The sequence below is a fragment of the Onychostruthus taczanowskii genome, unplaced genomic scaffold, assembly GCF_017590055.1.
Source record: "Onychostruthus taczanowskii isolate IOZ18803 unplaced genomic scaffold, ASM1759005v1 scaffold79, whole genome shotgun sequence".
NCBI lineage: Eukaryota > Metazoa > Chordata > Aves > Passeriformes > Passeridae > Onychostruthus > Onychostruthus taczanowskii.
The window spans coordinates 1714324-1729620 of NW_024505782.1; the positions used below are offsets into that span (position 1 = coordinate 1714324).

General features: G+C 44.7%; 1 protein-coding gene across 1 annotated transcript in view; it reads left to right on the forward strand.

Annotated features, from left to right (window-relative positions):
- Positions 1 to 209: 209 nt before the first annotated feature.
- LOC121346091 (urea transporter 2-like) overlaps positions 210 to 15297 on the forward strand; it is a 24089-nt gene continuing 9001 nt past the window's right edge. Inside the window, exons 1-8 of the mRNA XM_041423570.1 lie at positions 210 to 357; positions 1078 to 1267; positions 1693 to 1821; positions 2924 to 3116; positions 4745 to 4892; positions 5486 to 5620; positions 6558 to 6607; positions 7597 to 7754. Coding sequence (XP_041279504.1) covers positions 210 to 357; positions 1078 to 1267; positions 1693 to 1821; positions 2924 to 3116; positions 4745 to 4892; positions 5486 to 5620; positions 6558 to 6607; positions 7597 to 7754 — 1151 coding nt within the window. The remainder of the gene's footprint in view (positions 358 to 1077; positions 1268 to 1692; positions 1822 to 2923; positions 3117 to 4744; positions 4893 to 5485; positions 5621 to 6557; positions 6608 to 7596; positions 7755 to 15297) is intronic.

Consider the following 15297-nt stretch of genomic DNA (forward strand, 5'->3'; position numbering starts at 1 on the left):
ACTCTGTGGAAGTCTGGGAGAACAGGGAACGTGAAGAGGGAATGTGCTCATGGACACAAAAGAATCAGGTGCTCAGAGAAAGGATTTTCCTCTTTCTGGTTCCAAAGTTATGTGGTAAAGAGAATAAACACAGATCAGAAAGAGACATTGTAATTAACTGCCTTTTTTTCCTTTTCCCTTGAATTTTACCAAAGGTTCAGAACGTCAAGATGGAAAACTGTGTTGATGTCAAGATAGAAACCAACGGAGAAAGAATGCCAATGAAGCAGAATCCACTAAGCACAGGTGGGAAAAGTTTCTGCAGAGCTGTGGGTTACCTCACTGGAGACATGAAGGATTTTGGAACCTGGCTGAAAGGTAAACCTACTTCATCATGACTAATGACAGTGGATTCAAAAAAAAAAAGTACATCAAAGGAGTAATAACTAACTTCTTAGTGATTTGATTCAAGTTAGAGTAGTACAGAAACTACCTCTACCCTGATTTATGTCCATTTTGTAGGGGAAAAAAATCAGCTTTGTGCAGAGATCCACATAGTGCTTAAATCTTGGGGATGTCTGAGATGACATTTACCTCCCAGCATGCCATGTACAAAGTGAATTTAGTCCCACAGAACATAGCCCTGGATGGTTATTCTGTACTCTGCCATTCTTCTTAACACTCCATGTCCTTTCAGCTGAGCAGTTTCTGTCAAGCCTAATGCCACTGTGAAGTTAAATTACACATAGGTAGGTGTGTTTGGTCCCTGCAATAAATCAGCAGTGGGATACACACACGATTTGCCATCTGAGCCACAGACATCATAAATTAGCTGGTTCATATGAATCTGGTCCAGGGTACTTTATAACACAGGGTTCTGGCAACCTCACTGTTCATCTCAGTTTTCCAGCTGTAAGCCTTCACTGTGGACCATAATAAATCCCTGTCAGGCTTTACAGTCTTGTTGATTCATTGCTGCAGTCGTGGTGCCAAGTCCCACTGCCAAAACTTTTCCTCAGTTTCAAAAATACATCCCAAATCAGTACCATCTGCAGACTTTAGGGGGCTTGTTTTATTAGAGGATTTGATCTTTTCCAGACAAACCTCTCATGATCCAGCTCCTTGACTGGGTGCTGCGTGGGATATCCCAGGTGATGTTTGTCAACAATCCCCTCAGTGGGCTGGTCATTCTGGCTGGCCTCCTGCTGCAGAACCCGTGGTGGACACTCACAGGATGTGTGGGAACACTTGTCTCAACTTTAACAGCACTTATTCTGGGTCAGGACAGGTAAGTCCATCCTTTTCCCCTGCAGGTGGCCCCTTCAGTGCTGATTTATGTGTTAGATGTTTGATGTGCATGAGAAGCCTGAACTTAGTGGGAGGTGTCCCTGCCCATGGCATAGGGTTGGAACAAGGTGAAATCTAAAGATCTTTCCAACCCAGCCCTTCCATGATTGTGTGATCCAGCCATGACTGGGCATGTATCTGGTCTGGTAGGACCAGAGAAGTCTCCCAGCAGCTGTACCTGGTGCAGGGGGACACTGGACAAACCTGCAGAAAGGGTGGGCACTGACCCAAGTGTGCGAAATCGGATTTCGGTGGACGAGTTCCAGCAGGTCATCCCCAAACAGAGCCACAGCTGGGGAGGGAGGCCTGATGTGAGCAAGCATCCTCAGGGGAGAGGACTTCAGGACAGTTGTTCCCTCCACACAGATCAGCCATAGCAGCAGGCCTGTATGGCTACAACGGGGTCTTGGCGGGATTGCTGATGGCTGTCTTCTCTGCTGATGGAGACTACAACTGGTGGCTCCTCCTGCCTGTGGCACTGGTGTCCATGACCTGGTAAGACAGATGGCTCCTCTGCTTCTCCTTCCAGCCCCAGAGTCCCCACACCTGGGACTGAGCTGCTGCATTTCTATGCTGCTGGCAGGGAAAGGGAACACAACTAACACACATGTACTGTTAAATCTGCGTTGTTATTTACACTTTTAAATTCAGATGTAATCCAGAAACAAATAAAAATTCTCACATAATCACAAATAATCCCAGTGGGGAAAACAAAAATCAGTGGCTGATCATGTGTAATTCAATGTTCTGAACATGACTCATATTGCTGTGATGCATCAATTCATTTCTGTTTCAAGAGGAACATTATTTTCACTATTTCCTACCATCATCAACCACAAGCGTTTCATCTATTTAAGTCACCATATAAAAATGTCATGAATATTTACTTCTCCAAGTACAGAAGCTGTTCAGTGGTCCCAAGACAAGATGGTTGACACTAATCAAAATAAACAACTAGTAATATTTTACTCATATATATGACACCATAATCCACTAGGTATTTGGCCAGCAAAACATTTTGAAACCTGGTCTTTGACCCCAAAATGTCTAGCTGCAGATTGCTAAAACCACACATGTAATTTGTCTGCCTGAATTTCATGTGGTGTTACAGTCACTTTGATGTCAGCTTTTACTGCTGATGCACAAGCCTGAGCAAGGGCACCTAGCCACATTCACAGCTCACAGTTCACTCAGACCCAGCATGGGTATCACAGTCTCAGTCCACCTCAGGTGCTAAAAAAAAAAAAGGTAAACACTAAAATTGGGCTGGGGAATAACTCCATTAAAGCACTGGATTCTGTCTCCTTCACGTTTACCAAATTCACCATACATACTAACGTAACATGACAGGAATGTGTACATTGATAATTGCCTTTGGAGAGGTAAGAAATTTATGGAGTGACCCTTTCTGTCTCTGATTTGATCAGAAAGACTGAGGAAATTAAACAGATAGAAGCAGGAGAAAGGGGTTTTTTGGTTTAGTTGGTTTTTTTATTTGTTTTAAATAGACCAAATTTTCTGCAGCTGGGTTTACAGTTGGATGTGCTTCTGGTGTGATTTTTGCCATCTGACAGGCTTCATTTTGTTCTTCTTTCAGCCCTATTTTCACTAGTGCTTTAAGTGCAGTTTTCTCTAAGTGGGACCTGCCTGTTCTCACCTTGCCTTTCAACTTGGCCTTGACCCTCTACCTGGCTGCTTCAGGGCCACACAACCTCTTCTTCCCTACGACCGTCATTCGTCCTGCGACAGCAACACCAAACATCTCCTGGGCAGAGGCTGAAATCACAATGGTAGGATGCCTTAGGTGTGACAGTCCCCTTCACTTACAGTTAAAAACACTACAGAAACATATTATCTTCTTTTATAAATTCCTACGGATCGGGTTGGATGGGACCTTAAACGACCATCCAGTGCCACCCCCTGCCATGGGCAGGGACAATTTCACTGTCCCAGGCTGCTCCAAGCCCCATCCAGCCTGGCCTTGGACACTGCCAGGGATCCAGAGGCAGCCACAGCTGCTCTGGGCACCCTGGGCCAGGGCCTGCCCACCCTGCCAGCCAGCAATTCCTGCCCAAGATCCCAAAATCTGTGCCTGCCCTGTGGCAGTGGCAGCCATTGCCTGTGTGCTGTCCCTGCAGGCCTTGTCCCCAGTCCCTGTGCAGCTCTCCTGGAGCCCCTGGAGGCCCTGGCAGGGGCTCTGAGGTGTCCCTGGAGCCTTCTCTTGTGCAGGGGAACAGCCCCAGCTGGGCCAGGCTGGCTCCAGAGCAGAGGGGCTCCAGCCCTGGCAGCATCTCCGTGCCTCCTCTGCACTCGCTCCAATGGGTTCCACATCCATAATGCAATACTGCATTATGGCCTGGCAGTACAAAATTTAATTTATAAGAGAACTATTATCCAAAATGTAAGGGTTTGCTCTAGGAATGTATATTCTGATAGCTTGAAAAGCTATCGAAGAGAATCTTTTCATGTGCAGTTGGATCCAACTGTATAGATTATAATCTTCAAATACTCTCTTGAATCTAATTACCCATTTCTATTTCTATGCATATACTGATCATCTTCCCATAGCTAAGGTTGTGCTGAGAATTCCAGTTAACTCACAGGGTAATTTTAATTTTTCAGATACAGGCTGTTTATAAAGTTACATCTTTCTGATTAGACATCAGCAAGCAGATATTACTGTGTTAGAAAGGTTAAAAACTTGGGCACAGGTACACATTCACATATTTTTAATTTATATCCAAGTGGGACCTTTCCAAAGGAATATTTTATTCTCCTGGATTATACCATAAACACTGCAGATACCAGAGTAACTATTTTCTCCTAAGGCTCAGCTGACTATTTTAAGGGGTTCCCAGGGAGTGATTAAGAAAAGGAAGTTAATTGACACTAAACAGAAACCCAAAAGTGACATTTCTCAAAGAACCCTTACTGTGGCATATAGTTTTATGGGGACTGTATGCAAAAAGTGCCCAAAACCATCTCTAAGCTGTGACCAAGCCGGGCTCTGTCCCACCAGACATATTGCTCATATTTCTAGTGGATCCCAACCATCCCCTAAGTTCACTCTCTATGGATATGCAGAAATGGTCCAGTCAGCAGCACATGCAAGAGGATGATTAAGCCCTTTCACAAAATCTTTACCTTTGATCTTAGAGCAAAAACCTGGCAGAGGAGCTCAGGGCTAAGGAACAAGCCATGACTCATTTTCATGGAAGGGGAAACCCTGTGGAAATGCCCTGCTGTCATTTCCTGAGACCTGTCCAAATGTTCCATTTAAAAAGAAAGACTGCATCCAACAAATGCCAAACGTGAGCCTGGCCAAGCAAAATAGATTTAAAAAGAAACCAAGAGAAAAAAAAGAAAAGGTTACAAAGCTGATAACAAATTGTGTTGTTTGGTTTGTTAATTTCTACAGCTCCTGCGATCCATCCCAGTCGGCGTGGGCCAGGTTTATGGCTGCGACAATCCTTGGACTGGGGGAATTTTCCTGATTGGTTTATTTATCTCCTCTCCACTCATTTGCGTCCACACAGTGATCGGCTCAGCAGTGGGGATGCTGGCAGGTAATGGTTTGGCTTGTGCCACAGATTTATACAAAAGCATGGAGAGTAAAAGAAGAACTACAATAAGTGGAGCAATTAAAGCCACAAGAATTTCTCCCAATGGAGAATGGCTGATGTGAAACAAAATATAATCAAACTTCTGTTTTAAGAACTCTTTTGATTCACCTCCCCATTCTCCTACCTTGTTTTATGAAGGTGGAAACCTTCAGAAGAAAAAAGTGCCTGTTGAGCTGAGATTAATTTTTACCACAAAATACTTAATTTCTGGGTGTATCCTGGTGGGTTTAGGAGAAGATCAATGAAAGTCATAGCCATAAGCCTGAACATGCAGGCCTCAGGGATTCATTTAAGGTTCACATGTAGGCTCATTCACTCGTGTGTGTTCTGCTGCAATCAAATCAGCAAAGTCAGCTCAGCAGCAACAGGAAAATTCCCCGATTCCCTTAGACCCCTAGACCCTAGCAACATGACTACAAACAGCCCCACGTACAAATGCTGGCTAGAACCTTTGAAAATCTGGATTCATGCCACTTCTCCAGTGCTTTCATCTCTTTGGCCAAGAAATGACACATTTCTCTTACTTTATTTTCCAGGGCTGAGCTTGGCAACGCCGTTTGACCAAATCTACTCGGGGCTGTGGGGCTACAACAGCTCCCTGTCCTGCGCTGCCATCGGGGGCATGTTCCTGGCTCTCACCTGGCAGACACATCTCCTGGCCATGGCCTGCGGTAGGTACCTGGCAGGTTTGCACCTCCCCTTGAAGTGAGACAGGATGCCTTTGCAGCAGAGGTGGGCTGCAGCCAGATGGGCACTCCAGGCAGGAAGGCAGATGGATTTAGGTGAGGCTGATGAGCAGTGGGGCTGGGTGTTGGAGGCACAGCTTTAACACACTCTGTTTTCGTTTTTGGCCAGGAGTTGTGTTTAAGGAAAGAGCTGTGATCAGTGGACACGTGGTAACTGAGGTCTTTGAAATCAGATGCTTTGTTTTTTTGAGTCATTAATTGTGTTTGTTCGCTCATTGCTGGATGAATCATGGGTGTTTTTTTCCAGCCATGGATACCAGCTCAAATTCCTTCTTTGAAGAAGGACATGCCTAATCTTTGAGAAGAGTGGAGCTCTGCTCTAGTTAGACAGTACACACTCCCCATTCTCTTGAAATGGATCAAAGGCATGAGCTAGGCAACACAGCAGGATTGAAGAATTATTTATAAGGCAATTCCATATGAAATTTCAATATCAGAGTGAGCTGGCAGTGAAACTATTGCTCATTCAGTGCTCATATAAGAGAGACTTAGCTCTGTATGTCATTGACCCACCTTCAAGCCCTGGAGGCAGGACAGATGAGAGTAGAAGGGTTATTTTCCTATTTAACCCCATCCATCAAGCTATATACTTCCATGTCAGTGCATTTTTCAAAAGCCCATGATACCATTGCACATTTTTGATCACTCCCTTTTTGTTTGTTGGTTTGTTTTTGTTTGTTTGTTTTACCCCTCCCATAAGGTCCAGGTTGGAGGGGACACAGGAAGGGGTTTAGCAAGGTACTACCCAGACCGGGTGTTAATCACTGGTTGAGCTACCCAAGGCAGAAGGAGAGGTGTTTGTCATTGCTGTTCTACTCCATGAGCAACTGAACTCACCAGGAACTGCCTTTCTTTTCCACAGCACTCTTCAGTGCCTACTTGGGAGCAGCAGTGACCCACATGTTGTCTGTGGTAAGTAGTGTATCAGCTAAGGGCCGATTTCCCTGGCTTGTCAGACAAAACACCAAGATGTGACGAAAAATTCAGCCAAAGGCAGAAACAGTCTGGAAGAAGGGTTTCTATCTGGTTGGTGTTATTCCCACTGGAGCTGGTGACTTGGAATTATCACTTGCCACTTTCCATCCTAAGAGTTCACATGAACTTCCACAGCTCAGCTCTAGCACTTATGGGATCACAGAACCATGGAATGGTTTGGGTTGGAAGGCACCTTAAAACTGATCAAGTTCCACCCCCTGCCATGGGGAGGAATACCTTCCACTGTCCCAGGGTTCTCCCAGCCCCATCTATCCTTGGACACTTCCAGGAATGAGGCAGCCACAGCTTCTCTGGGCACCCTGTACCAGGGCCTCACCACCCTCACAGGGAAGAATTCCTCCCCCATATCGAATCTAACCCTCCCCTCTGTCAGAGGAAAGCCATTCCCCCTTATTCTGTCTAGGCCCTTCCCCAAAGTGCCTCTCCAGCTCTCCTGGACCTGCTTTAGGCACTGGCAGGCTGCTGGAATATCTCCCCTCTTTCAGATATTTACTTCATGCCTGAAGCAATTGGAAAAAGGGTCTTGTCCATGTTAAAGAAACACTGAATTTGGATTAACTTCTTTTCTCAGTTGCCAAAGTCAGACAGTACCACAGCCCAGGGAAAGGCTGAATGTTTCTGGTATCTGCTCTCCTGTCTCATTGTCACCCTCTCCTACCTCATGCCCACCCAAGAAACCCCCACAGCAGATGAGGCAGCCCACTCACCAGAGCTGGCAGATGTTGCAGGCTGATGCACAATGTCAAGACATCATAAAGAAACCCAGCCTCCCTAAGGAAAGGCTCAATGCAAAACCGAGTCCTGACTTCCTCCAGAAAACTTGTTCCAAGGTGTCCAGCTCTGGGTCTTACTCTAATAAAAGAAAGACAGGTAGTAAATGGGTGGTTTGTAATTTTTCTTTGCAGTTTGGGGTGCCATCTGGAACCTGGCCTTTTTGCCTGTCTGCGCTGACCTTCCTGCTAATGACCACAAGCCGCTCTGCGATCTGCAGGCTGCCACTCTCCAAAGTCACCTACCCAGAAGCCAACAGAGCCTATTATCTGATGATGAAGAAACACGAGAGGTCCTGCTGTGAGGCATAGAGGCCCAAGAAGAGAGAAACTCAGCTCATTTTAAGGCAGGAGCACGAGGTGTTTGCCCAACAGACTGTGATTTGTGTGCTGCAATGTCCAACGCCACCCTCTGTGTGGAGAGACTTTTCTCACCACATCAGTTTGTCCTATTAAGAAGATTTCTATTAGGTAGGACTGGGCTGTGCTGGAAGGACCATTCCCCAGTATCAACCTGTTATGATTTTAAAGCACACAGGTCTGAAACGACACTTGAATTATAAGCAATGGGAAAATTACTTATAAGCTGAAAAGAAAAATCTCTCTCTGAAATTGAAGACATCAAAATCAGACATAAAGAAATAAAGAACATCTTTCAGCATATGAGGGGACTTCAAACTAATGGCTAAACATCTTATGACATCAACAGAAGGCATCTTAGACAATTTCACTGTAGCAGAAAAATGGAATAAAGAGCACTCCTTGCCAAGTAGAAAATAGGTTGTGAAGAATTCTATCTGGAGGACCTCTCAAACTCCATGGAGAGAGATGTTCATTAGCAATCAACAAACATAAGATAGAAATTATTTTTGTGATTTTTGTGTTAATCTCATGATTTTTTTTAATATTTGAATTTGGTGATGGGTTAGCAAGGGAGGGGACAGCAAGAAAGTCATTGCTGTCCCTTTCCTATGCAATAAAAGGGCTCTGTTCAGTCAGTGCACAAATAGAACTAATTTGAGCTGATCTTCTGAACTCCTCTCCTTACACTGTCCCACTCAGCCCAGGAATATCAAACAGCAAAATGCTGCACTGTCCCAGCCTGCTGCTGAAGCTCAGGTGGCTCAGGGGGAACTTGTGGCTCTGCACAGCTCCCTGACAGGAGGGGACAGCCAGGGGACAGCTCCAAGGGAACAGGGACAGGAGGAGAGGAAATGGCCTCAAATTGTGCCAGGAGAGGTTTAAATTGGATTGGATTATTGGGGATAATATCTTTGTAGAAATGGTTATCAAGCCTAGGAAGAGGCTGTTTGGGGCAGCAGTGGCATCCCCATCCCTGGAGGGTTTTAAAGGCCTGGTGGCGCGTGGGGACATGGGTCAGTGGTGGCCTTGGCAAAGACTCTGTGATTCTGTGATTCTGTGGAGCTGCTGCTCTGCCTTTCCTCTCTGCCCCACAGTGGGAAGGGGACATTTGGGGTCAGTCCAGCAGAGCTCTGCAGGACTCCAGCCACGTGCCACCTCTGCCCAGGCTCCCAGGGTGTGCAGGTAGGGCAGAGGGAAAAGGGAAGCTGTCCTTGCACCCCGCAGTGTGGATCACCTTGACAGGCATGAACTCAGCCACCTTTCTGCCTGGCTCACTGACATACTCTGTCTCATGCTGAAGCTCATATCTTCACCAAAAATATTCCATGAGCACAGGTCCTTCAGCTGACAGGAGCCTACATGCATTGACGTCACACCAGGAAAAGCAAACCAAAAACCTGTTTTCCTTGTAGCAAATGAAATAAAATCTAGCATGATTTTTGAGTTTGGGAAGGGGAAAAAAAGACCCCGAACCATGTATTTTTGCAAATATCACAAAGACCTGGGTGTAAAATATTTGTGATGAACTGTTGGCAGTATCTTCTGGTGAAGTTTTAGGTTTTCAGATGTTCAACAGTATTTCTGTATGACTGACTCCCACTTGTAAAATGTAGCATTTCCATGATTTAAAATAATAAATATCTACATAATGTTCTGTGGAGTTAATTTCTAAAACAAACATTCATAGTTTTTTGAGTTTGCTTTAAGTTTCTCTCTCTTTATTATCATTAAGTTCTTCCAAAGATTGGTTGCCTCTTAAACAAGTAGTGTAGAAGACACTGGAAAATAAAATTTTTAAATCAGTGTGTGTGGGATACATAGGAAACTTTGAAATTTTGCTCTTTGTGCTTATCATAGAATCACAAAATTTTTTGGGTTAAAGGGTCCTTGTTCTATCTATCCTGCCATGGGCAGGGACACCTTCCACTGTCCCAGCTTGCTCAGGCCCCATCCAGCCCAGCCTTGGACACTTCCAGGGATCCAGTAGCAGCCACAGCTGCTCTGGGAAATTGGTGCCAGGGCCTCACCACCCTGCCAGTCAGGAATTCCTTCCCAATATCCCAAAATCTGTCCCTGTCCTCTGGCAGTGTAAACCCCTGTCATTCCCCCTGTCCTGCCACCCACGACTTAGCCAAAACCCTCCTCCATCTCTCCTGGAGCCATTTTAGGCACTCAAAGGGGCTCCAAGTCCTCCTCAGAGCCTTCTCCAGGTTGAACAGCCCCAGCTCACTCTGTCCTTTGGCATTTTGCAGCATCAAACCTCCTTAAACTTGCAAGTGCAAAGCCTGGCTCTATACAGGAGGCACAAACAGCCCAAGGCACAGCACTGGGTCAACAGAGCCACATAAACCTCCTCAAATCCAGGAGTGGTTCATTCCCAGGGGAGATGCTGGACAGACCCCCAGACTGGGGCTAGATGAGGTCATGTTCTGTCTAGAATATTCCTGGAGCAGAGAGCCATGGAGATGCCCTGGGGTTGGAGCTCCTCTGCTTTGGAGCCAGGCTGGGAGAGCTGGAATGTTCACCTGGAGAAGAGAAGGCTCTGGGGAGATCTTTTTGTGGACTCTCAGTACTTAAAGTCTCTTTAAGAAAGATGTGGACAAAATTTTTATCAGGGCCCTGATGGGAAAAGGGTTGATGGCTTTAAACTAAAAGAGGATCTATTCTGACCAGATAAAAAGAAGAAACTTTTCATGGGTAGGGTGGTGAGGCACTGGCTCACTGCCCCGAGATGTGGTAGATGCCCCAACCCTGGAAAAATCAAGGTCCAGTTGGGCAGGTCTCTGAGCCATTGGTGCAGTGGAAGATATCCCTGCCCATTGCAGGGGGTTGGACTGATGACATTCAGGTGTCCAACACAACCCAGAGCATTCTCTGGTTCTGTGATTTATCAAACTGTAGTGTAAAAGGGTATTTTAATGTCTGAACTGAGATCTCCCCACCCAGGACCACGAGTGCCCCAGAGACGCAAACCAACAGAGGCTGCTTTCACCCTTGTGCCAAAATATGCACTCCAGCAAGAGAACACAATTTATGTCCAGTGCAAAGCAGCAGATTTCCTCTGACTTGTGCTATTCCAGCCTGCTGTTGCTGAGCAACAGGGACATTTTGGCAGTACCATAAAGAAATCATACACACAGAACCAAAAAACAACAAAAGATGAAGGCTATGTCCCAGCCACTTAGAAAGATTTTGCACTTCATTCAGAATTAATTCTACATTTCACACTATCCAGTGAATTTATTCTTCCCATCACCTCTCAGGAAATAACAGCTATTTGGAAATTTGACATGTAAGTCAGTCAGAACATGCATATTATGCTTTTTCCCATTATTGTTCAAAACACTGTCTTTGCTAACAGAACTAATTTATCTTATTACTGAAACTGTTTTTTTTCGTTGGTGGTTTTTTGGGGGTTTTTTTGGGTGGTTTTTTTTTGGGGTTTTTTTTTTTGGTTCTTTTTTTTTTTTTTTTTTTTTTTTTTTTTTGGGGTTTTTTTTTGTGGTTTTTTTTTTGTGTTTTTTTTTTTTGTTTTTTTTTTTTTGTTTTTTTTTTTTTTTTTTTTTTTGGTTTTTTTTTTTTTTTTTTTTTTTTGTCTTGACATCAGATAAATGCTATTCAGATCATCCTTCTTTTTCAAGCATTCTTTTTTCAATGTTGTTTCTGCTACACAGGTGATACCAGACTCATAGGAAAGACACTGAGCAGAAATTTTGGGATATTTTCCTGGATTACCTCCCTCCCAGTACCAGCAAAGAGTTTGCATTGTGTTTGCAGTTCTGACAAGAAATACATACATAAATAAAATAAGTAAATACTATTAAAAGTAATTCATGGGGGAGAAATTAATAAAAAAACAAATAAACAAACAAAAACATAAATTAAAAAGTAAAGTTTAAAAAAACCCTAACTACTGGGAGACATCTGCTGGGAGTCACATTTTATCCAAAAGTCTAACTCAAATAAACTGCCTGACTGCCACTTCCTAAGCTGCTCTCATTGATGATGTCTGATGTGCACAGTTCTCCCCAAGACTCCCAGTTTCATGTCAAGTGCCCAAATCTGGGGAAATGCAACAATGCAGTGTCCTTTATCTGATCCTCCCGGCCTGCTGCAGGTTCTGTTTGGTTTTAGTGGGCTGCACATGAAATACAAACAGTATAAAGAATGCTGGTGTTGATAATTATCTAATCTTTTGAATCTTGACACTAAGTGAGAAGGAATTTACACAGAATTTGGCCACAGCTGGGCATAATTCACCTGCTAAGAAAGATGCTACCCACGAGGAAGCAGGACTGTGCATTGAAAAGATTATTCTCAATTATTTCTTGATTGTTTCCCTCTCCCTCATTCACTGCATGACAAGTGAATTGTTGGGCACAAATTAACACCTTTCTGAAGTTTCTCTTTGTCTTGCCATGGAAAATTGCCTTCAGGTAGTAAGGCCTATTTTGTTACCAGCAGCTAGGCTTTTTCCAGATTTGGAATGAGATGAGGAAACTGCACAACTCCCAAAGCAAATACACCTCGATGACTTAGGGCCCTCACTCTCCATGTTCTCAGAGGCACAGATAGACCATGGCAATTAATTTCACATCTATTGAAACAGAAACTGTTTAAACAGGAGTTGGAGGCCTCAATATTTCAGGGATGTGGGTCAGAAGGATCATTTTAGGCCCCCAAAGGTGCTTTACTTGCAAAGGGGCTGTGAAGGTTGAGTTACTCACCTTGAGGCTGAGGCCCCCTGACTTGCTATTACACTCCAGTGCATAGCAGAATCACAGAACAGAATCATAGAATGGTTAAGGTTGGAAAATATCATCTAGTTCCCCCCAGCACTGCCAAGGCCACCACTGGCCCATGTCCCCAAGTTCCACATCCACACAGCTTTTAAATCCCTCCAGAGATGGGGTCTCCACCACTGCTCTGGGCAGCACCAGCCAGAGCTGGAAACTCTTTGAGTGAAGAAATTTTTCCTTAACATTCAACCTAAACCTCCCCTGGTACATCTTGAGGCTGTTTCCTCAAAGCAAAATTTAAAAAGAAAAAGAAAAAAAACCTCATAATGTTCACCATTTAGGTTGGAATATATCTCTAAGATCACTGGCATTAGGATTTCCCACAATAAATTCAAACTCTTAGAAGGGAGCAACAAAATCAACCCTGTGAACAAACAGAAGCACCTGTGAGGAAAATCACAGCCCAGTTGTGTTTGGAACACTGGAGCAATTGCTTTAATTTTTAGGACCAGTGATGTCATCAACAGTAATTTTTTTAGTAAAATAAAACTACATATGTGCAGTTGCAAAAATGGAAATTAAATTGCAGTTTTTTAGAAAGTCTGTATATTTTTTTTTCCTTTTACCTCTCATGAAAATATATAGATTAGAAGAAAATGGATAGAAGCCATGGTCTTAGAAAACTGACTAACTACAAATCCTTTCAGTTTAGATTAAACATTCTTGGATTGGTCATCAGTTTAATCGGATAAGGCTGGGATCAGTGGGAGGTTAAGGATCAGATTTGCTAAGGAGAACACTTAGAGAAATAATTCTAGGAAAAGCGTGCCCCTGGAATGGTGCACTGGGAAGGAAAAGAAAGAATTATTTCAAGTGGAATTTTCCAGCAAACAGTGCTGGTGCCTCAGTCACAAAACAGCTACAAAACTCACGGTAGTGTATAATTTTGGTGGGGGAGAACGTGACACTGTAGGAAAGTGCCAGTGCAGAGGAGGCACGGAGATGCTGCCAGGGCTGGAGCCCCTCTGCTCTGGAGCCAGCCTGGCCCAGCTGGGGCTGTTCCCCTGCACAAGAGAAGGCTCCAGGGACACCTCAGAGCCCCTGCCAGGGCCTCCAGGGGCTCCAGGAGAGCTGCACTGGAACTGGGGACAAGGCCTGCAGGGACAGCACACAGGCAATGGCTGCCACTGCCAGAAGGTAGGGACAGATTTTGGGATCTTGGGCAGGAATTGCTGGCTGGCAGGGTGGGCAGGTCCTGGCCCAGGGTGCCCAGAGCAGCTGTGGCTGCCCCAGCCTTGGAATTTTTCAGGCCATATGAGGATCCAGGATGGTATCTCCCATTGGATTCACTCCAGCATAACCCAACACATCACTTATCTCCAACTCACCTTTATCTAAACTGTGTGGGTGACTCTGCCCACATACAAATACCTTAGAACACAAACTCTCCCTCCCCAGAGAGAGAAATAACACTCAACAGCAGGCGTCCTGTGGTGGTGGCTTAGCAACCAGAGGCAGCTCTGTGCAGCTGTTCTGCCAGGAACCATGAGCAGAGAGCAAGCTTGCCACACAAGAAAAAAATCAGTTTTGTCCACAGAACAAAGAAATCCCCTGAGGGATATTGAATTTCTGTTCTTTGCCCCAAGATACACCCCCTGGTTTTGTCTGTGCCATCGTGAATGGCTCTTTGAGCCATCTTTTACTCCCTTTTCCATTTCCCCAGTCCTGGTTTGCTCACAGTGCATTGGTGCACATGGTCCCCAGCCCCTCTGGGAAAGAATTCTGACTTCTCCACACCCCTAAACATTACAAATCCACTAATCCTTGACATTCTTTATCCAAAACACCTCCAGTTTCTACCAGAGCTTATCCAGTGTCTCATTGCACCCACATTCCTTCACTGTCCATCTGCAGTCATCCATGGGCAGGACCCTCACTGGGGCTCACCCCAGCCCAGCTGCCCTCAGCAGCTTCTTGGAAAGTACATACCATCCATTCCCTCCTTAAAAAAAAAGCCTAAAGACACAGAATTCTATTGAATTTCTGTTCTTTGCCCCAAGATACACCCCCTGGTTTTGTCTGTGCCATCGTGAATGGCTCTTTGAGCCATCACTCCCTTTTCCATTTCCCCAGTCCTGGTTTGCTCACAGTGCACTAGGTCACCAGCCCCTCTGGGAAAGAATTCTGACTTCTCCACACCCCTAAACATTACAAATCCACTAATCCTTGACATTCTTTATCCAAAACACCTCCAGTTTCTACCAGAGCTTATCCAGTGTCTCATTGCACCCACATTCCTTCGCTGTCCATCTGCAGTCATCCATGGGCAGGACCCTCACTGGGGCTCACCCCAGCCCAGCTGCCCTCAGCAGCTTCTTGGAAAGTACATACCATCCATTCCCTCCTTAAAAAAAAGCCTAAAGACACAGAATTCCATTTCTGTGGGATGCAGAGTGATGAAAAACATGTAACCTGACAAAAGGCTCCACAGCTCCAGCGACTTCCTCCATCCAGGTGCAGGATCTGGGAAATCAACAAAACCATCACTGAGGCACTCAGAAAGGGCAGATTATGTGTGATTTGACCGCCTTTCAACCTCATGATAGAGAAGACTCTTTTAGATTACACTAATTTAACTGGAAAATACAAAAAAAAAAAAAAAAAAAAAAAAAAAAAAAAAAAAAAAAAAAAAAAAAACAAAATTCAAGCAAGAAAGGATCCACACCCAAAAGGG